Raw genomic sequence first — 21,630 nt, forward strand, 5'->3', positions numbered from 1 at the left:
TGCAAAATAATTTGCTTTAGGCAATAGGTAGTTCAAATCTAGAATATCCTCTTGAAAATCCACCAACATCTCACAAAAATGCACACACACACACACACACACACACACACACACACACACAGAGAGAGAGAGAGAGAGAGAGAGAGAGAGAGAGAGAGAGAGACAGAGAGACAGAGAGACAGAGAGAGACAGAGAGAAATGGAGAGAGAACATACACATACAGGTAATGCATATACATGTGTACATACACTATATGCCTACAGTTTATTTACATGAATAAATAGATGATGCATTATACAAACACAGTGTCAACCATTTCTTTCCTCTTAGAATGCTTTTTATTTCTTTGTCTTGTTTATTTGCTCTGACTAAGGCCTTCAGAACACACCAAACAGAAGTGCCAAAGAGTGAGTTTCATGGTTTGCTCCTCATCTCAGAGTAAAGGCTTTGCCCCTTTCCATCTTGTGTAGCATGAAGCTGGGTCACTTGTAGCCTTCATTTTGCGCAGCTGCACTCCCGCTGTTACTCATTTGCTACTTGCTATGTTGTTTCAAAACATCTTATGCGAGACCAGCACTGGCAGCTATCTACACAGCATTCTTTCCATCTTATTCCTATGTTTCCGAGTGTGTGAGTTCTACTCTGTCTCTTACGTCACAGGGGACTTCATCAGTAAAGAGAGATGGACACTGAGCGATACTTGCTGAGTTTTGAGCCATATCAATATGAAGCTGATTATTGTTCAAAACAAGGCTCTTACCACACTACCTCCATCTTCAAAAGTCCTCAGCATTTTCCCTTTGCTTGGAAAGTTGTTGAGCATTGGGCTAAATTGACAAGGCACATGTAGCTGCATGAGATTGGATCAGAAGCTGCCTCCATACTAGAGCCCACTTTGCTCTTCCAAATAAAAAGTCATCAGTATATTGGAAGTTTTGGACATCTAAGACAAAAGAAAAGAAAATTCTTTCTTTGAAATATCTTTTCACATATTCCGCAATCAGTCTTCCATATAAATTAGTAATATTTTCCTCTTGACATCCTTACATATGTATTCAGTTTTAACTCAAAGAGATTATTCATTCTCTGTGAAATAACCCTATGCTTTAGGGTCCCAATAGCTTTTTTTCTTTTTATCTAAATGCAAAAGTCTTCTCTGAGTCTTATTCTCATCAAAGCCCTAGCCATCACTCAAGACCCCAGTCCACAGCAGACTTTGTTCCTGAAGTCAGATGAAGAAATGATCATTCTCAAGACCTCTTGAGAAGTCTGGGAAGTCCTTCTTCAAGTTATTGACTCTGAGCAAGGCCTCGAAGGGAGAATTAAGAAGTTCCTAAGTGAAATGAGAAAGTCTGTCAAAAGGCTGAAAGTGACATAATTATATTTTAAATAAAATGTATAAATCAATAAATAAAAAATCACAAACCCAAAGAGCTCATTAATTATGCCTGTGGTCTGACAGGTTGCAATTATCAGGCTTGGCCTTCAGATGTCTGGTGTCTTTAATAGGGCAGAGAAAAATACCTATCGAGATGCTGGCACAGCACTTAAAGGAGATGCGCACCTCTGTTCAGCTTGCTTTCTCATTGTGCATCATGGCTATAAACCTGAACCTCTTGGCCTGAGGGACCTGATGCTTGAAGCATCTTTAGTTTTCATATAAAGAGGCCGAATTAAAAACTTATTCTCTTTCCTATAAAACTATTAATGTGGACCGATGTAGCCCTGCAGCTTCCAGAGCCCCACCTGTATCTTACCTGCCTTCAATAACCTGCTTTTAGTAACATCTTTTGATCCTTAGACTTAGGACACACCTGCTCAATTATCCCTAGGTTCATTTTCATTAATACATGGCAATAACTTAAAACCTGTCTGTTGTTTAATTTCATGTAGATTAACCTTTTATGAGTCAGATCTAAAAGAGAATACCTAAATCAGGTTGTGTCGAAGACACACCTAATGTGGTAATTGGGGGGCTTGGACGGGGACCCAATTCCTTTTGCTGAGCTTGTTTTGTAGCTGGTATTTAAAATAGGAGAGAATCAAGTCATTGGGCTGCACTGGGGAGATTACTGCCCCAGTGTGCTGAGCAGTGCAGTGAAAGAACTAAGGAAGGAAGGACATAGGCATAGGCACAGTGTGCCCATTCTTGGGCCTTTAGAGCTGTCAGACTGGGACTTTTTTTGTGGCTTGTAAAAATTCTTCATTGTTCAAAGCCCATAAAGGAGGGGTTATATTGCAAATATGAACGCACATCTCTACTTGAGAAGATGAAATGCAGACACTGAGAACTCGGGAAAGTAAACTCAAGGGTGTCATTGCTGGAAGCAATTGATAGCCGGCCGGGAGAGGCATCTGAGGTACCATGTTCAGTGTTACATAAGGGCAAGGAGGGGTGATATTGCCAGGCAGTGATGCAGAGCTAGAGCGGGATGAAGATGACACACATTTGAGAGTGAGAGTTTCTGTCTTCCCAGGAGAAAGATGTAGCTGTAATGCGTGATACTCACACAGTTGACTAGTAGCTTTTTTTTCTTTTTTCAACCTGCTTTCTTCTGTTATTACAGTATCTCGGTGACTTGGGTTGCAAAGATTTTTGGTTTAAAATTTTTACCCTTTGACGACTTTATACATGAGCCCTGAGTCTATATCACATGGGGCCCTTCCATTTCCCCATCCAACTCTTCCTGTGTCTGCCACCCCAATTCAGGGTTTCCTGCTGTTAGGAAAATTTAAAAACAGGGCCCTGAAAACTATGGTATGTTTTCAATACTTGCTAAATCGTGATGGAAGGTTCTGACACATCCTATTACATAGTACCATGTAACAAAAACGCCACTCATAAAATAGCTGAGTCATTCTCATGTAAGAAGTAACAGCATACAGTAGTGTGGCCCAGTGAATGCCAGGCTGTCTTGGTTACTTTTCTATGGCTATGATAAGACACCATGGCCAAGGCAATTTGTAAGATCAGTTTACATGGGGCCGACAGTTTCAGAGTGTTTGAATTCATAACCACCAGGGCAAAGAGCATGTCAGCAGGCAAGCAGGTAATGCTGTAGCAGTAGCCAAGATCTCACATCTCAAGATACAAGTGTAAGGCAGAACGAGATAGCCAGGAATGCTATAGAGTTTTGGAACCTCAAAGGCTACCCTCAGTGACACAGCTCAGCCAACAAAGCCACACCTCCTAACTCTGCTCTAGCAGTTTCATCACCTGAGGACCAACCATTTAAATATATGAGCCAATAGGGGGGGGTGTTATTCACATTCAAACCTCCCACGAAACTAATATTGTCAGGGGAACAGTTATTTTCTCAGCACTGTCAACATGGAAAATGCTATGGGAATTTTAAGCCAACTGGTTAACTCTGACAGGACCTGTGTGTAGGAGATGCAGGCCCAGTGTTCTGCTGTCACCTTCACTCCATGGGGCACAAGTGATCTGTTTCCAGGGCCAAGACCTCTCTGCGCCTGCACTGCCTTGCTATAATCTTACTTTGCACACATCTTGCATGGCTAGGAATAGAACAGGCAGGACTCTGCTTCGTGCGTTCACCATAGTTCCCTTCAGCAATTATTATTGTGTGGGTTTTTAAGAATTAGCATACAGAGCATTAAGTGTCATTATAGTATTACGAAACGTATTTGCTTGTTTATTCTATTGGGCCCTCTTCACCTTCTTGTTCCTGTTCCCCACTATGCCCTTCTGCCTCCCCATCCTCCTTCTAACCTCTGTCTTGTGTGATGTATTGCCCTCTTCTCCTTCCTCAATAATTCTTTTTTCCTCATCTCTTGGTCTCCTTTCTAGTTTCATAGCTTGTGCACATTTACTCCTAGACACACATATTTTTACCCAGACAGACTGACAGTCAGACAGACACATACACACACACACACACACACACACACACACACACACACACACACGACACACGAGACACACACACACACACACACACACACACACACACACACAGATCATCATCATATGAGAAACATCACATGGTATTTGTCTTTCTGAGTTTATATCATCTAGTGGTTTCTGTATCCATGTGTTTTAACCATCAGCTTCTTGTCCCTCCATGTCAGCCTCTGTGTTGCTGACAAAGATCCCCCTCAAACAGAAATATAAACATGCCTGCCTTGTCCTTGCCTGAACATCCTAAGTAGGTCTCCAAAGCAAGGAGGACAACCTTAAACTTCATTTGCTTGACATGGAATACCTCCTCAAGTGCCTTTCAGTCTGCCTTTTCAGTCTCCTTTCCCACAATCCTCTGATATGGCCCATCTCCTATATTTACAGAAAAGTGAAACATTCTCTTACCTTTTTTCTTTCTCTATGTTCCTTTTTATGCACGAAAACCCACTATTTTCTTTCTAGCTCTCAGTCCTTCTTTGAAAAGTTCCTCAATGCCAGGCAAGTAGCAAGTCTTGAGTACAATGTTTTGGGATCACTGAAGGAAGGGATTTTAATTTGTTTATCTTTGCGGACTTTGCTCATGCTGCCATGCACAGCAAGGGTCCGATAAGTGCTGGATGGATAGTTGAATTAATGGTCAATAATGCCCCCAAGCTTTCAGAGGCAAACACACATGCTCCCTCTTGCAAAGAGCTCTCCCTGTAGCTTTCAGCAGTGCCCACAGTTTTCTGAATAGTTCTTATTACCAGCTCTGATGGTTGGAAAATGATTATGGGGTCCCAGGTCTCCACATGAACATTATTCTCCTAAAGCAAGGCCCTTCCCTTCTCGGTTGCCTCTTGACCAGCTGAGCCTACTGAAGGATTCCTGTAAGACTTTCTTCCCTTTACTTAGTGGGCATTTTCAGAGTGGCCCAGAGAATCCTCATCACTCATGGCTGAAATTGCAGCACGCCGCTTATCTGCATGTAGTCATTCTCCAGGCAAGAAATAATGCATTATTAACACAGCTTTATTATCAGGACCGAGTCTGGCAGATAGAGGAACGGTAAAGGATAATTGGAAGGACAGCTGATTTGTTAGCAAAACGTTGCCTTTTGGCTAATGAATCATTCCGATTTTTGCACCGACAGCTCCGTAACAAGCTTGAAGGCTGCTTTGCTTCGCACCATTAAACTTTGACAAACCAGTTATTAAGCACAGCTCGAGCCACCAGTCTGTGGGGATTATTGCAATTATGAGCCATCTATGTAATTTTTTTTAATCATTAGGCGAGACAAGGTGAGTCTGATGATAGAGGGTCTGATGATTGACAGTCCCTGCTGCTTTGTAGTACACAAGGCAATAAACAGCTGCAGGACCGGCTCATCAGTCAGCACACGCTCCTTCCTGGGAAGAGGTAGTGAGAGCAATAACCTTTATTGCTCTCAAACAACAAGCCCTGTTCAGGAAGAAAGGACACAATCTTCCTTTAATTTCTCTTCTGGAGGCTGGAGGTCTTTTCAAAGGAGAAACAGAGGGACGGAGTAGAAGGACCACAAATGGCTAGAAAAATCAAAGCAGGCTCATGTGCTTGTGGTTTTCCAGTCTGTGTTTTGTCAGATTGCTCATGTCCTTGGTATGTCCACCGGACGGTGCCCTCATTTCTCTTTTCTGCTCTCCTCTCTCACTAGTTATGACACCGAGCTCCAATGCAGCTAGGTAGCAGCATTCAGCCAAACAAAGAGAAGCAGTAAAGACTATGGTAAAATTACAAATACATAACAAGTCCATGAACCAGACTGCAATGTTGTTTTCCAGATAAAAGTTCAAGTCTACAGCCTGGATTATGAGACCCTGTGACTCTACCTAACTCCTCTGCAGCCATACGCACTTGCAGGCTGATGCTGAGCCTTCCTGCCTAGCCAAATTGAGATGCTGGCTCTCTTTGCCCCATAAATCATCTTTTTTGTTCTCCTATAGCCTCAGAAACGACTCCCTTAAAACATTCATTTTTACATGTTCAAACCCATTTTGGAGTCTCAGTTATCTTTCAAATTGTGAAAAAGAGATGGCTTAATTTGAAGTCAATAATTTTTTTCTTCCCAAATTGTGTGAATCAACAATGCCTAATATACATACATGTCCTAATTGTATTCTGAGCCTTTAACTCAGTGTGACATTGTGCATCTCACAGGTGGACACGTTGCTGGGAGTCTGGCTATCCTCACGGATGCTGCTCATCTCTTAATTGACCTGACCAGTTTCCTACTCAGTCTCTTTTCCTTATGGTTGTCATCAAGACCCCCTTCCAAGCGGCTGACATTTGGCTGGTATCGAGCAGGTAAAGTTCCATGATTATGCAAAAGTGATGCATAGCAGGACAGAGTCAAATAGAGTTTTAAAAATTGGAAAGTAAAGAGCAAAGCCTTGTTCAAAAATTCCCTCTGGGCCACAAGTCGGCTGCTTAGGATAGAATAACCATGTGGGTATGTGTGCTTTCAACCTTAATTCAGCTGTCAGCGAGATTAATGGAGTACCTTCTCTCCTATGGGACAACAGGAATATGTGTAGCATGGTAGCAGCCGCCCCATCCCCAAGGTCTCTGTATAGTAACAATTAAGGAACGATTCTTTCAGTTACTCTGCATCCTTCTGAGAGAGGATGAAAGCAAAGCTTTTGACACATTACAAATGAGAGCCACAGAGTCCAAGAGAGTATCAGGGTTTAGGGTCTTATCCCTAGGAAGTCAGGCATAAAGCATAGGGAGTCATTCCTATGGTTTGGATGCTGCCTCCGAATCTCATGTTGGAATTTAGTGACTGTTGGGATGGTCTTGAGATGGGACTTCACTAAATGATGAGAACCGTGCTCTCATTAGTGGGTCAGTACTGTTGCTCCGGGCGTGGGATCCTGGTAAGAAGGAAGAGGCAAGAATAATTTCTTTCCCTTCCCTCATACACGCTCGCTTTTCTATCGTGCTATGATGTGGCATAGAATGTTTGCCAACTTCAAGAACCTTGGTCTTGTACTTCCCAGCAGCACCCAGACTGTGAGAAAAAAATTCCTTTCATTATGAATTACCTAGGGTATGGTATTTTGTTATAGCAGCAAAAAAAAAAAAAAAAAAAAAAAAAATGCACCAAGATAGCCACTCACTGAATGCATGGCTCAGCTGAATTCTTGTTCACCTAATCATCAATAACAATAGAGTGGGAGAAAGTGATGATGAAGAGAGAGAGAGAAGAGGAGGAAATAAAATGCACTCTTTTGTCCTTCCTCAGAGCAGCTGCTTTCACTGAGTGACTGCCTGCTCTTGCTCAAGAAGTGACTAGAGCTATGAGAAGTGTACGGTCTCTGGGAAGGATTTACTATGGTTTGTCTTTACCGTAGCTACTCACCCATCCACCCTCCCACACTGCAGCACTACTTCCCCTCTCTGTGGCTTCTTATATTGGCTGGAGGAATTTCTATTGGATGCCTTTGTGCCAGTCTTGCAAACACATAGTTAACAGCTCTCTGATTTCACGCTGGTCAATGAGCCAAGGCAAAGGAGATCTGATGGCAACACACGGGCAGACTTCATGAGCAGCCTTCACAGTGGAAGCTGTTGGCGGGCACAAAGCACAGCTTGTTCACTGACAAGGCGAACTGCAGGCTTCAGAGGTTTGGATACTGGGAAACTCTGTCTTCGCACTAAGCAGGTTATCAGTGCAGGTGTTCTAGACTGGCTTCCCTTCAATAGTTAGAGAGAAGTAAATAGCAACAGAAAGTTTGGGAGACTGAGCTTAGAGAATTCCTGTGCCTGTCCCTGAACAAAGTATCCTTGGAAGCCATGCAAGTGTGGTTGAACTGTCAGCATTTGCTGGCCCAACACTTCCTAATATTATTATTAGAACTGTTTTGTTTCTCTGGAATGTCTCCTTTTTTAAGACAGAGTAAGAGTCAGCATTTCACATCTTTGCTTAGACTATGTCCCCTTGACCATGGGCGTCTATGAGCCCTAATATTCTAAAGGATCAAGAGTGTTCAACAAAACTCTCTGCTTGCAGGTAAAATATCTTGAAATACAGGATATGATATAAATACTGAAAACTTTAAATGTGGCTAGTATGACTTATGAACAATACTTTTAGTTTGATCTAATGTCTAATTAAATGGCTGTACACGATTGGTGGCTACCAAGTGAAACAGTACCTAAGTGGGCCTTGTAAATCCACGGCCGAGTCTGGCCAATCTGCTGGCTTTGATTGCCTGTTTTCTTGGAATCCATGTAGCACCACGGAGGCGTTTACCCATGGTCCCATGTGTGTTTCTTTTCTAACTAGTTGCTTTTGTTTCCCTGCCCAGTGTTTATTTATTTTTTTTAATTTTTTATTACTTTATTCTTGTTACATCTCAATGGTTATCCCATCCCTTGTATCCTCCCATTCTTCCCTCCCTCCAATTTTCCCCTTACTTCCCTCCCCTATGACTGTGACTGAGGGGGATTACCTCCCCCTGTATATGCTCATAGGGTATCAAGTCTCTTCTTGGTAACCTGCTGTCCTTCCCTGTGTTTAGACCTGATCCTTGAGGTTGGTAGGAGGGCTTTGTTGTTCCACCGCTTGTCTCACTACAATATACATTTCTTCTTAATTTCAATTTTATTAATTTATTCAGATTACAACTCAGTTGTAATCACATCATTTGTATCCTCCTGTTCCTCCCTCCCTCCCTCCCGCTTTCACCCTATTCCCCTCCCCTAGGTCTATGACTGAGGGTCCCCCCTCCCCCACTATATGGTCATAGGCTATCAAGTCTCATCTTGGTAGCCTGCTTGTTTTTTCTCTGAGTGCCCTCAGGCCTCCTCACCAAGGGGAGGTGGTCAAGTATGGAGCACCAGAGTTCATGTCAGAGTCAGCCCCCACTCTCCACACAACTGTGGAGAATGTCCTGTCCATTGGGTAGATCAGAGTAGGGGATCAATGTTTACTATTGTATTGTCCTTGGTTAGTGAAATAGTTTGAGCAGACCTCTCTGGGCCTACACTATACATTTCTAAACACGGGCTTAGGGTGGAACATGCTCAACTTGACTATCCTGATTTATATCCCCCACGTCTGTGAATCCCGTCTCTGTTTCTGCCTGAACAGAAACATTTTAGGCTGATTTTCACTAATTTCGGCAAAAGGGGTTTTAAGCAGTCTGACTAATTAAACAGTAATCCTTGAGAGTTTGTTTAATGTTCTATTAGTTCCCCGGGGTTGCTTTATGCCGTGGTTCCAACTGCACGGCTCAAAGACACATTTACTGCCTCAGAGGTCTAGACAAACTGAAGTATGAGAAAAAGGCATGACTGAAGTGGTTTCCTCTGAGGTCTGTCAGTGAAAACCTGGTCCATACCTCTCTCAGACCCGCTGGTGGTAGTTTCTTGGCAAGCGTTGTTCTTCCTTGGCTTAAATATCTCTGCTTTTAATTTTTATATCATTTTATACTCCCTGTATGCATATCTATTTCCACATTTCCTCCTTAGAATAAGTAAACCAGCCATATTTGATTACAGGAAAACCTTATCTTAACTAGTCATGTGCAAAGACCCCTTTTCCAAATAAGGTGACAATATGAGTTGCCAATGAATAGTATTTCTATATACAGATCTTTGAGGGACAGAATTCAAGCCACAACACATGCCCACTTGTGTTCGTATGCTGTTTTAAAAATCTACCTCATAGATAAGAAACTCTTAGTTGTATGAAGCCACATAAGCAGTCGCTGGTATACCATAGGGGTCTGATACTTGTAGTGAAAGTCCTGAATACCTGCATTAGCACTTCCTCTAATGTGAAAATGTTCAGCAGGTTCACCATGAGATGTTTTGAGTGTTGGATGGACAAAATCACATACACATCCTATTATGCACCAAACACAAAGTAGTTCATCAAACTTCTAATTTTTTAAATAATATGTTTATAATATATTTTATTAATTTATTCATATTACATCTCAATTGTTATCCCATCCCTTGTCTCCTCCTATTCTTCCCTCCCTCCCTCCCATTTTCCCCTTACTCCCCTCCCCTATTACTGTGAATGAGGGAGACCTCCTTCCCCCGTATATGCTCATAGGGTATCAAGTCTCTTCTTGGTAGCCTGCTATCCTTCCTCTGAGTGTCACGAGGCCTCCCCATCTAGGGGACATGGTCAAATATAGGGCACCAGAGTTCAAGTGAAAGTCAGAAAACAAACTTCTAATTTTACAGATAACTTTATTTAGGAAGAAGGTAAGCATAAAAAGTAGTTAACTTGGGGAAAATACAAAATACTAAGATAAATGACACATGCGTATGGCAAGAAATGAAGATTATGTATAAATGGCTAAAGTCGGGGAAGCAATAGCCACATAGTGAGTAAAAGTACATAATTCGGCTTTCACAGGCCCTAACACGTAGGAATAATGTAAAGAGAGTGTCCTAGTTGGTGTTTACTGTCTTGACATGGCCTAGAACTACCTGAGAAGGGACTCCCAACTAAGAGATTGCCCAGATCAGACTGGCCTGTGAGCATGTCTGTGGAGGATAGTCTTGATTGCTGTGCGAGAGTGCTGCCAAATGTGGGCAGCACCATTCTCTGGGCTACTGGTCTTGTGCTGTATAAGAAATCTAGCTAAGCCTTTAATCCCAGCACTCTGGGAGGCAAAGGCAGGCAGATCACTGTGAGTTCGAGGTCAGCCTGGTCTACAAAGTGAGTCCAGGGTAGGCAAGGCTACACAGAGAAACCATATCATGAAAAACAAAAGCAAAAAAACCCAACCCAACCCAACCCAACCCAACCCAACCCAACCCAACCCAACCCAAACCAAACCAAACCAAACACTCTAGCTAAACAGAAGCCATCCCGCAACACTGCAACATTCCTTCATGGTTTCTAGCTTAAGTTCTTGCTTGAGTTCTGGCCTTGAGTTTCCTTAGTGATAGACTGTGGCCTGGATGTTAAGCCAAATAAACCCATTCCTCCCCTAGGTTGGTGTTTGTCACAGAAACAGAATGAAACCAGGACAGGGAGTAAAGAATCACATAATGGAATTTGTCTGAATAATGGCTCACAGGATATCCCTAGACCCTTGTGGGTTTTTAAAATCTAGCTACAAGGCTGAGTGAAAGACCAGGGCAAGGTATTAAGGAATGCTCATGTGAGCTAAAGTACTTTCTTTCTTAAACAAGCACACACTGAGATCTCTCTTATCTTCAAATATTAATGCAAATGGTTCCATCTTGATGTTTCTTTTCCTTGCAGTTGCTCTTAAAAAGCAGGTGGAATGCTGAGGAACCCTTGAGTTTGCCTCTGTGTTTACAATATGTCGGGTTGGCAAATGAAACCCATTTTCATAAAGTACACTCCAAAGCCTTGCCTTTTTACTAGCTTATTCCTCTAAAGGTGCCAGTGCTGGCAAGTTGTAAATGTTTTATGATGAAATTAAGAGTTTCTAAACACATTTTACTCATTCGTAGCTCATTATTTTATCCCCACCCTAATAAGTTACCATCATTTTAGCACCTGTGTTAATTAAAATCCCCAAGGAGAACAGGGAGGGCAGGCAGCAATTAATATGTTCTCAAAATCTGCTGAAAATTACTCAGTAATAGGGAGCATAATGAATTCTGATGTTCGTGTTTTATGGAGGCAACGCTAACATGCCTCATCTCAGTTCTCAAATCCATTCATTAGTTGGCTTCATGAATCACTGGGAAAACAGTATGAAGCCATTTTCACGGGCAGGAGGATCAAAGAGTCTGTGACTCTTGTGTGGGGAGTGGGGGATGTGAAGGTGATATTCATGTTGCTTTCTGTGAATTTAACTCCCAGAGATCCTTGGTGCCCTGCTGTCTGTCCTATGCATCTGGGTGGTGACTGGTGTGCTGGTGTACCTTGCCTGTGAGCGCCTCTTGTATCCCGATTACCAGATCCAGGCAAACATCATGATCATTGTCTCGGGCTGTGCAGTGGCTGTCAACACTGTGTAAGTCATCCCACGAGGAATATCTGTTTGGCTTATCTTCAGTCTTATCTAGAGAAATGTTTTTTTTTTTTAAATCTCCTGTGCCTATGAAGATGCTAAAGTTCTGATATGATATTTGAGTGCCACTAAAAAAAAAAAAATCATGTTGATCACTAACTGTTAAGGAGTTTTAAAACATTGGCTTCCACTAGTTACCATATTTGAAAGCTCCCAACATGTCAGAGATTGGGAAAGGGTCTTGTGATATACATATCAAACTGAATTTTAATCCTCCATCCTCATAGAATATGAAAGGGAAAGTCCACTCTGTTAAATAGGTAGTGAGGAATTAGTATTCAAATCTAGATCCATGGCCTTGGCCTGGAGCTTCCATCCACTCTGCTCTCTCATGCTTGCTGATGACCCCATGAGATGTGGCTTCCAAGTGGCTCAACTTTTTGTTAGGTAAGTAGAATTTGAATTCCTCGGATTGCTGAGTTGACAGAGACGGAGCAATTACTCACTGTAGTGTGGATTCTGTGTTTAAATTCTCTTCTGCGGTATCTTTGTAAAGTGCTCTTCACGTTTGTATGTGTCAACTAAAGCAAAAGTGGAGGAGTTTCCTTTCCATCAGAGTCAAGTTTATCTTCGTAACACGCTACTGCATGAAAAGCTGTTAGGGGAAAAATCCCTCCCACAAATGCCTCCAGGAAGGACTCAGTCTTTCAAAGCTACTTTGGATTTCTCACCTCCGGGACTGTAAGATTATAAATTCATGTTGTTTTATGCTCCCAACAGATGTGATAATTTATTAATTCAGTAAGATGAAAATCATATACAGATTGAGCATCTTACACACAATCTAAACTGACTCGGAAACCTTAAGCTTTGGAATATATTTCAGGGTCAAAATTCTGGATCTTGTAGTGTTTTGAACATTTTAAAGAATCTGTTGTATAGAGTGGCTAGAATGGTTCCTCCAGGAACTGAGAAGGTAGGTTTCCAGGACTGCTAGATACTGTGTTGTCAGGATATACAGAGGTATCCAAACTGAAATTTAGGGGTAAATCTGCTTTTCGAGAACCCAAAATCAGATCAGAAAGTTCTAGCATCAACTGTGAAGGGAGTCACTGATAAAAGTTGTAGACAGAGCTTGAAGGTGAAGGTATCTCTGATTAATTTGTGAATTCAGGCCAGTTGCTGTGTGTAGACTCCTCTGTTGGTCAACTGTAGTGATAATTTTCAGTAAATATAAATATAAATATAAATATAAATATAAATGTGTGTGTGTGATCCCTGCTATCTCTGCCACAAATGTATACTAGCAAGATATCGTAACCAGTTCATGATACAAATATTTAACAGTGCCTAAATATGTGTCCCTGCCATCCTAAAATAAAACAAGTGAAAGAGTGAATGACAATCTGATGAGCATAAATAACAGATGTAGATCTATAGATGGCCAGCCTATCTGGGGTGTGTGGGATGATAACTCATAGTTGGCAGTGAATTTCTATCCAAATACTGACAATTTGAAAACTGCATTATGGAATGATCAAGTCTTGGTGTGTAGCTGTGATTCTGCTTTTGGTAATGGCCTGAGATTTAACAGCTACGTTACCCAAACATGATGTATTTCTTTCCTTGTCAGTTTGCTTGGAAGATATGTGCTAAACTTTGCAATATGCTGTAATGTGTATATATATATATATATATATATATATATATGTACACCCATGTTCTTTATACTATATCAGATGATTTAACTCTCAGTATAAATAAATATAATAAGTATATATACAGACACAGTATTTTGTTCACTGACCATTAAAAGATTATTCAGATTTCATATAATCATTCAAATGAACCAAATTAAATACAATAAAAAATGAAAGATTCCTACTTTGGGAGCAGAAGAGATAGCTCTGTCAGGGAGGTGCTTGCATAGTGAACACAAGGACCTGAGTTTGATCCCCAGAAGCCACAGAAGACAGACAGGAGGATCCCTGGATTTTCTGGTCAGCTTTCTTAGCTAACGTAGTGAGAGTCTCAGGTTAAGAAGACCCATCTCAAAAACAGGGTTGAGAACTCCTAGAGCAAGGTGGTTCTCTGGCCTCCACATGCACACGTACACTTGAGTATGCACATACACAAGTACTGTCACATGTGCACATAAACATACAGAAAGTTCGATTGACAATGTTCCTTCCAAAAGCCATAGTCTGTATAATGAAAACCCAGTATTACACAAGGGAAACCCCCTTTTAAAGGTTGGTCAAGGGAGAACAAGAGATTCCCCCAAAAATGTCAGCCATTGTTGTCTTTTGTTGTCTCCTAGAACTTGAAGGTAAGATCTTAGTCACTGCAGACACCACATACTTTATACACAGAAGGAACAGAGCAAGAATTGACCTGGTGCTGATCTCCCTGTGATCTAACTGTCATAGTATTTCAAAGCTCTATGCAAACTGCCAAGGGCGATAAACAACTGATAGTCTGAGCCATCTATAAGCCCATGACCCACAATGACAATATACACTCAGGGTTGCAATAGTGGCACTTACAAGTTTGGGGGTAACCAACAGTTGTCGAATTAGAGCAGTGTTTGGTTTTCATGAAAACTGTAATGCTTTTCAGTTTCACTGTGGAACAGAATAGAATTATTTGGTGAATTCTTCAGATTAAAAAGAGGCAAATTTATGAAGTTTTTACTTCTGAGAGTATTTTTTTAAAGCTCTAAGATGAACTTATATTCACACATAAGTCCAAGATGGTGTACCTTAAAGCACTGATATTTTAACTGCCTGACAGTTTGGATATTAAATGCTACTGATGACTCCTTCATTATGCTGTGTAGGCTTTTAAAGGTTTATTGTGTGTCAGAAACATTGTTATATCTTTCAGACTAACTGCAATTTTGCACCAATGTCCCCTTGGCCATAACCACAAGGACATACAAGCAAATGCCAGTGTCACAGCAGCCTTTGTGCATGCCCTGGGGGATGTATTTCAGAGTATCAGTGTGCTAATTAGTGCTCTTATTATCTACTTTAAGGTGAGTGTGTTTAGTAGTCATAGTAATTCTGTGGATGAGGTAGCATTGAAGCTAAGACACAGTTCTCTCTGCCCGTGTTTACCTGCACAAACCATGTACGAAGCTAAAACAAACAAAACCTGAAGCCTCAGTCTTTCCTGGATTCCAAAGAGCTGTCTTTCAAGAAAGATCCTTCTGATATGGTGTTAAGAGGTAAACCAATGAAAGCAGGAACACCTTGGGTTTCTTGAGATGTAAACAATGGAAGAAATAGCCAGTTTATTTAAATTACACTTATTGGCTGAATTTTATGCAATGAACTCAGAGACATAAATCAAGGTAGAAATAGGGCACGTTTTGGTATTTATAGGTATCATGCTGAAATTAATGTGCCTGATAAAGTAATTTACCTGTTCGCTGCTGAGAGTAATATTTCTTAATGACTTATTTCTGTTTATTTTATAAATTATGTCCAACAATGAGTCACTGAGTGAGTATGTGCACATGAATGCAGGTTCCCACAGAGGTCAGAGGGATTGGGTCCTCTGGGGCTTGAGTCACAGGCATTTGTTAGCGGCCTGATGTGAGTTCTGAGAATTGAGTTCGGGTTATTTGCAAGAACATCACTAGCTTTTAACCATGGGCTATATCTCCAGTCCTCTGAGAATCATATTTCTTGGGAAGGAGTCCAATTTACTGAGGTTGGGACTTGTGCCTACTGCTGGCTGAGAAACGGTTAAGAGTGGACCTGCTGATCTTATCCTCAGTGCAGTGGGGACCTCTTCTCTGCCAAAGCAGAGCTGTGGGACAGGATAAACACAGAGAAGGGTCTCTCCTTCCAAATATTTGAGCACGCACCAACAAATGTGTGTTTGGGACAGGAGAGTACAGCAAAAGAATAGCTAGCGGTCCACTCTGCCTTTTTGCTTCATGATGTTGATTGTCCAATTTGGAGAGAATAGTATTTTTTCCTAAAGTGTGACAATCTATAAGTAAAAAGAGTAAGAGATGTCTGAGCTCAGATGGGGAAAATGCACCTTAAAAGCTTCAAGTCAGTAAATAAATAAAAACTATGAAGTGAAATAAAAGCTTCAAGTCAAAGGCAAAGACAGTTTAAAATCATAACGATGAATAGTGTGAATTTGCCAGAGGGAAGGGTGACTACCAACGGAACACGCCTCCTCAACACAGTGAGACCTGGGCAAATATAAACTCACATAGACGGTAGCTGCTCCTGTCTGGGCCTGATGCAGTCCCAGTGCTAAGAGGGGAAGTGGACACAAGCCCCCACCCCAAGCCAGAAGCTGTTTCCAGTTGATAACTGCTCACAACTGAAAAGTTAGCGATTTTAATTAGTTATTCTCCGATAGAGTCTAACCAGTTGTAAAAACCATACTTAAGGGCAGGCTCCGTGTCCATCAGTAAATGCCAAAACAAAATGAAGTCAATTGGAAGTTGTTTGTATCAATGCTTTTTCAGGGGTTTTGTTGTTTGTTTGTTTGTTTGTTTTAACCTTAAAAGTCCTTTGCACATGTATTATGGCTTCTGGTTTTGTGTGTGTATGAGGGATTTGTGTGTGTGAATGTGTACATCACAGCATCTATTTGTGTTTTTTGAGCTTACATTTTGGCATTTTTTTTCTGTTTTATTCTATTCTGTTTTATATCATCATCATCATCATCATTATTATTATTATTATTATTATTATTATTATTATTATTATTATTATTTTAGGTGCCTGTGTACATCCTAATGAGAGAAAGAAGGAGTGTGGGTTTGGGTGGGTAGGGAAGTGGGGAGGATCTGAAAGGAGCTGAGGGAGGGGAAATTATAATCAGAATATACTGTATTCAACAATCTATTTCAATTAAAAAGAAAACAAAACCAAACCATGCAGTACATTCTTAACAGACCACAAGCTTTCACCAATCCAAAAGCTAATAATGCCAACAGACAGCATCTGAAACCTATAGCAGAATTTTCCCAGCTTCGCTGCAACCCACCTATCCTTGGCCTCCCCAATGAATTTAGCAAATAACTCAATTTGTGACTTTCTTTGAAGTGTAACTGATAAAATCCCATGTAACAACTTTAGAAAGATCACCAAAGTTACCACACAAAGGTCAAGTTTATGCTACATTCCCCCAAAGGAAATGGATCTCGGGCTTTTCTGTGCCACTGAGCTTTACTAAAATCAGAATAGCTCTTATATCACTTGATTTCAAGATATCAATCAATGGGTGGAGAAAGAGAGAGAGACACACACACACAGAGAGAGAGAGAGAGAGAGAGAGAGAGAGAGAGAGAGAGAGAGAGAGAGAGAGAGAGAGAGAGAGAATATCAACAATATCAAGAATCATGCCTTGGTTTGTGCTTTAAAGGCTGAGATAGCTGATAGCCCCTTTTCCTCCCTTGCCCTAGTTAAGGTTGAAAAGCGTTGACCAGTGTGACCATCTTTTCACACATGTCCATGACTACAGTGTTCTCATATTAATTTTTGAAACTATAAATCAGGTATTTTTTAGAGAATACTTAAGAATATATTTTAGTTTAATTCTTAAGGTGTGAGGAACACACTTCCAGAAGCCTCCATTCCTTAGTCACTGGAAATTTAAAACAGTAACAGAGTATGTCCTTATGAGAGAAAGCAGGCCCCTAGGACAAGAGCCCTGCTTTTGAGGTGAATGCCCAGGGCCAGGAAGGTAAATGGGTGGTGGAGAAAGGAGGACTCTGAGATGCCTACTTATTTTATCAACTGGGTTTCTCAATAGAAAGGTTGAACTCAGTTAACTAAAGCTGCTGTGTTTTCCAGCCTGACTACAAAATTGCTGACCCAGTGTGTACATTTATCTTTTCCGTCCTGGTTTTGGCCAGCACCATCACGATCTTAAAAGACTTTACCATCTTACTTATGGAAGGTAGGAGTGTTCACATCAGTATTCCTAAGATTGATGCTTCATTTCCCTTTGATCATAAAAGGGACCACTGCAAGGCATGTTCTCTGTTAATTTGTATTTTAAGGGAAAATTAGAGTGATAAGGATTTTTAGTATTTGATTTCTGATTATACAAAACAAATATATATATATATATATATATATATATATATATATATATATATATATATAAAGATATCAAATATAAGCACTAAATATAACATTAGAGGGACATGTTGTAAAAATGTAACTATATTGCCAAGTATACTGGAAAATATCTAAGAAAGACAAGAGGAGTCTTCTTCTTAGGCATCATTATAAGTTATCACTTAGGTCTTGTGTGTTCCAAAGTATGAGAACACTGGGATAATATTTATTTGTTCAGCAAGTACTTAAATCATGTCTTTAAAATTAGACTTACTAAGATGAGCAAAGTAGTGATTGACACTCTCTTAATGGAGGGAGCCATACTTGAATGAAGGATTGTCTAAACTATGAGAAAAGTAGAACTGTATGTGAGAAGAGCTGAGGGATTTTAACATGATTGGGGAAGGGCGGCTAATGAGAAGCTGGGGGAAATGATGTTTTAAGCTCATTATTAGCCCATGGTAGGATATTTTGCCTATTAAAGTCATTGTCCATAGACAGTGTGCTCCCAAGTATTCTTCTCCTTTGCCTAGATGGCTCCATGGGTCTTCAAGTCAATCAGAAATAGATGAAAGAAGTAACCCTCACTGTCATGACTCATGACTAAAGCTTTCTGGACATGTCTCCCACCCACTCTGCATTTTGATGCTTTCCTTTTCATTTAACATAGCACAGTTGAAGAACTGTTGTTTTCTGAAGTTTCCAGACTGCATCTCAGTAGTTAGATATGTCATCCATACCAAGACTAGTTTAGCCTCAAAGAACAGGTAGCCAGGTATAGTGGCAAATGCCTGTAAGCTCAGCAACTAGGAGGTACAGGCAGGAGGACTGTTACAAGTTCAAGGCCAGCCTTGACTATATAATAAGTTCAGGCCATGCATGGTTACATAGTGAGAACCTGTCAAAAATAAATTGAAAAAAAATTGAAACCAAGTTGATTGGCTGGTGGTTTTTCGACCTTCCCATTTGTTCTACCTAATTCATTTAGAAAGAAGAGTGAGTGTCAAATTATTACAGTCTGTGATGATGTTGAATGCTGACCTTTACAGCTAAAACAATGGGAAATTTGCAAACCAAATGATAAAGTATCATTGCAACATTAGCATTTTCTCTTAGCATAGTTCATGGAGTTCCTGGAGTGGTCCATTGGATAATCAACATTGCATAACATTATAATTTACAAAGATCAGACTTGCTCCATAAGGTCCCCACATCATTCATGATCTATGCATTGCTTTTGTTGTCCATGTTTTTCTACGCATTTGATGAGTGTCAGAAAGAATCACAATTTGAGAGAATTCATGGTAATTATAGTCAGAATGCAAACCTAAGATTTATGATACCAAACCCCAAGTTGTTTCATTATGCCTTGTAGAGCATGTGCAGAGACAGTTTAGGAAAGCACTGTTAGTATTTTTAGGATAATTACTGTTACTAGATGTCGCTGAGTAAATTCTGTGATTATTTTGTCTGTGGACTCGAGACTGATGATAAAGTCTTTGACACAGTCAGATTTTTTTAAACATTTGAAGTACTAATAAAGACAGGCACTGGACAGAAGTTGGTGTTCTCGTAGGGACTGTGCAACACACTTAGCCCTTGGAGTGAGTGCATTTATGTAAGTAACAAGAGGGTCATAATTTTCCTCTGTCAGGTGTTCCGAAGGGTCTGAGTTACAACAGCGTGAAAGAGCTCATCCTTGCTGTCGACGGTGTGATCTCCCTGCACAATCTACACATCTGGTCGCTAACAGTGAACCAAGTCATTGTCTCTGTTCATGTTGTTACAGGTCAGTGAGTTTTGTAAACACCCTGGGCAAGATTCACTCCATACTCTGAAAAGTCAGTCATTTCTCTTCCTCTTAGAGCTGCCCTGACTAGCTATTATCTGTCAAAACAACTGTGAAATGTGTTGCTCTACTGAGGACCTCTGAAAACCCACCCACTTATCAATGTTGTCATAGCAACCGTAATCCCAATGGCATCCTCTGTGCTGATTGCATAGGATAGAAAGACAGTACAAAGGGCTGAAATGTCTCTCCTACTTCAGGTCCTCATTCTCAGAAAAAAAAATGACATTACCTGTTTTTCTGGGCACCCCCTCAGTCTAAATAATAGGAACAATTAGATAACAAAGAATCTCAATGGAGTATCTCCCATGTACAAGATACTTTTCTGACCCTGAAGAAGAAAGAAAAGAGATGGAGGCTCCACTTTGAAATTCCAACAAGTGAATAGATGTGTTGAAGGATGGTCAGACATCCGTGGCTATTCAAGGGGCTTCATAGTGCAAACTCTAACCTGCTTTTTTTTTCAAGTAGAAGGGGATTATGTTCATGACAAATTTTCAGACTGGGAGAACTGGGAAGTAGGAGATGTGTCTCCTTCTTAAGAGAAAATGCAGGCCCAGGGTAGTACATTAGGCTGTTAAAGATGATGCAAGGCATTACTTAGAGGCAAAGGATGAGATCATCAGTGCCAGTCATTTGAAGGCTCTACTTCATCAGAGGTCTCCATCTTCTCCAAGGGGCTCAGATATGACTTCCAGAAATGTACAGCATCCTCTGTACAAATATTTCACCACAAGAACAAGACTATAGTAAACTATCAGGATACCAAAGGGACTTCAGAGCCCCCCTGATATTACTTAAGACAGAAAAAAAAAAGGATGCAGTGAGGGCGGATGCTCTAGGGAAGGAAGGTCTGTGGGGAGCTCTAAATGCTTCCTTGTTCCTGCCACTTGTCTTGATATGAATTCTAATTAAATCAGAGAGTGGCAAGAGGGAGATCCTTGGCGGCTGGGGAGCAGGGCCCCATAAGATGCAATAGCTCAGTCTCGTTTTGCTTCTTTCCAAGTCTTGTCTCACCTTCCATATGAAGCTCCTACCAGTGCCAGATTGAAGAGGTAACTAGGTAGGAAGAGTACCTGTTGTAATGGGTCCTTTGCTATGCTAGGATGCACTGTCTGTGTGAACAGAGCTGAGTGTCAGAAGCAACTGCTTCTTCCTCTCTGTGTCTGTGTGTTGTCTTTGTGTACACACACACACACACACACACACACACACACACACATACACACACACACACACACACACACACACACAGAGAGAGAGAGAGAGAGAGAGAGAGAGAGAGAGAGAGAGAGAGAGAGAGAGAGAGAGCGAGCGCACAGGACTGCATTATCATCACATTATCTGTGTTAATCGTTCTGTGTTTTTTTATTAACAGCTGCCAGCCAGGACAGCCAGTCTGTGCAGACAGACATTGCTTGTGTCCTCAGCAGTAGCTTCGATCTGCACTCCCTCACCATTCAGATAGAATCTGCAGCAGACCAGGACCCCAGCTGCCTTCTCTGTGAAGATCCACAGGACTAGCTCGGTCACACTGTCATCTTCCTGTGTTCCATAGGCCATGACAAGCTGCTGCCAAGTTTCTATGACACACAATTAAGCAGCCAGTGGAACAGATTTGAGAATGTTGTGGCAATGCGATGCACACATTCCTACTTTTTATTTAGTTCCATCCACAGTGAATGAAGATGCCACGAGATTCATCAGTTTCTTGGATTATTTACTAATCAGTAGTTGTGTTCAATTATAGGAATGCATATATAGATTATTCCTCACTGTGACTGAAAT

The 21,630-nt window shown here is 41.0% G+C and overlaps 1 protein-coding gene across 1 annotated transcript in view; it reads left to right on the plus strand.

Moving 5' to 3' along the window:
- The window catches only part of SLC30A8 (solute carrier family 30 member 8), a gene marked incomplete at both ends in the record, with an annotated part of 30,446 nt that extends 9,080 nt beyond the window's left edge, over positions 1 to 21,366 (plus strand). Inside the window, 6 exons of the mRNA XM_084748191.1 lie at positions 6,098 to 6,244; positions 11,745 to 11,898; positions 14,782 to 14,932; positions 17,724 to 17,829; positions 19,648 to 19,782; positions 21,221 to 21,366. Of these exons, the coding sequence (XP_084604317.1) occupies positions 6,098 to 6,244; positions 11,745 to 11,898; positions 14,782 to 14,932; positions 17,724 to 17,829; positions 19,648 to 19,782; positions 21,221 to 21,366 (839 nt within the window). The remainder of the gene's footprint in view (positions 1 to 6,097; positions 6,245 to 11,744; positions 11,899 to 14,781; positions 14,933 to 17,723; positions 17,830 to 19,647; positions 19,783 to 21,220) is intronic.
- Between the last annotated feature and the right edge of the window lie 264 nt (positions 21,367 to 21,630).

Source organism: Acomys minous (genome assembly GCF_964271855.1).
Source record: "Acomys minous genome assembly, chromosome: 12".
Lineage (NCBI taxonomy): Eukaryota > Metazoa > Chordata > Mammalia > Rodentia > Muridae > Acomys > Acomys minous.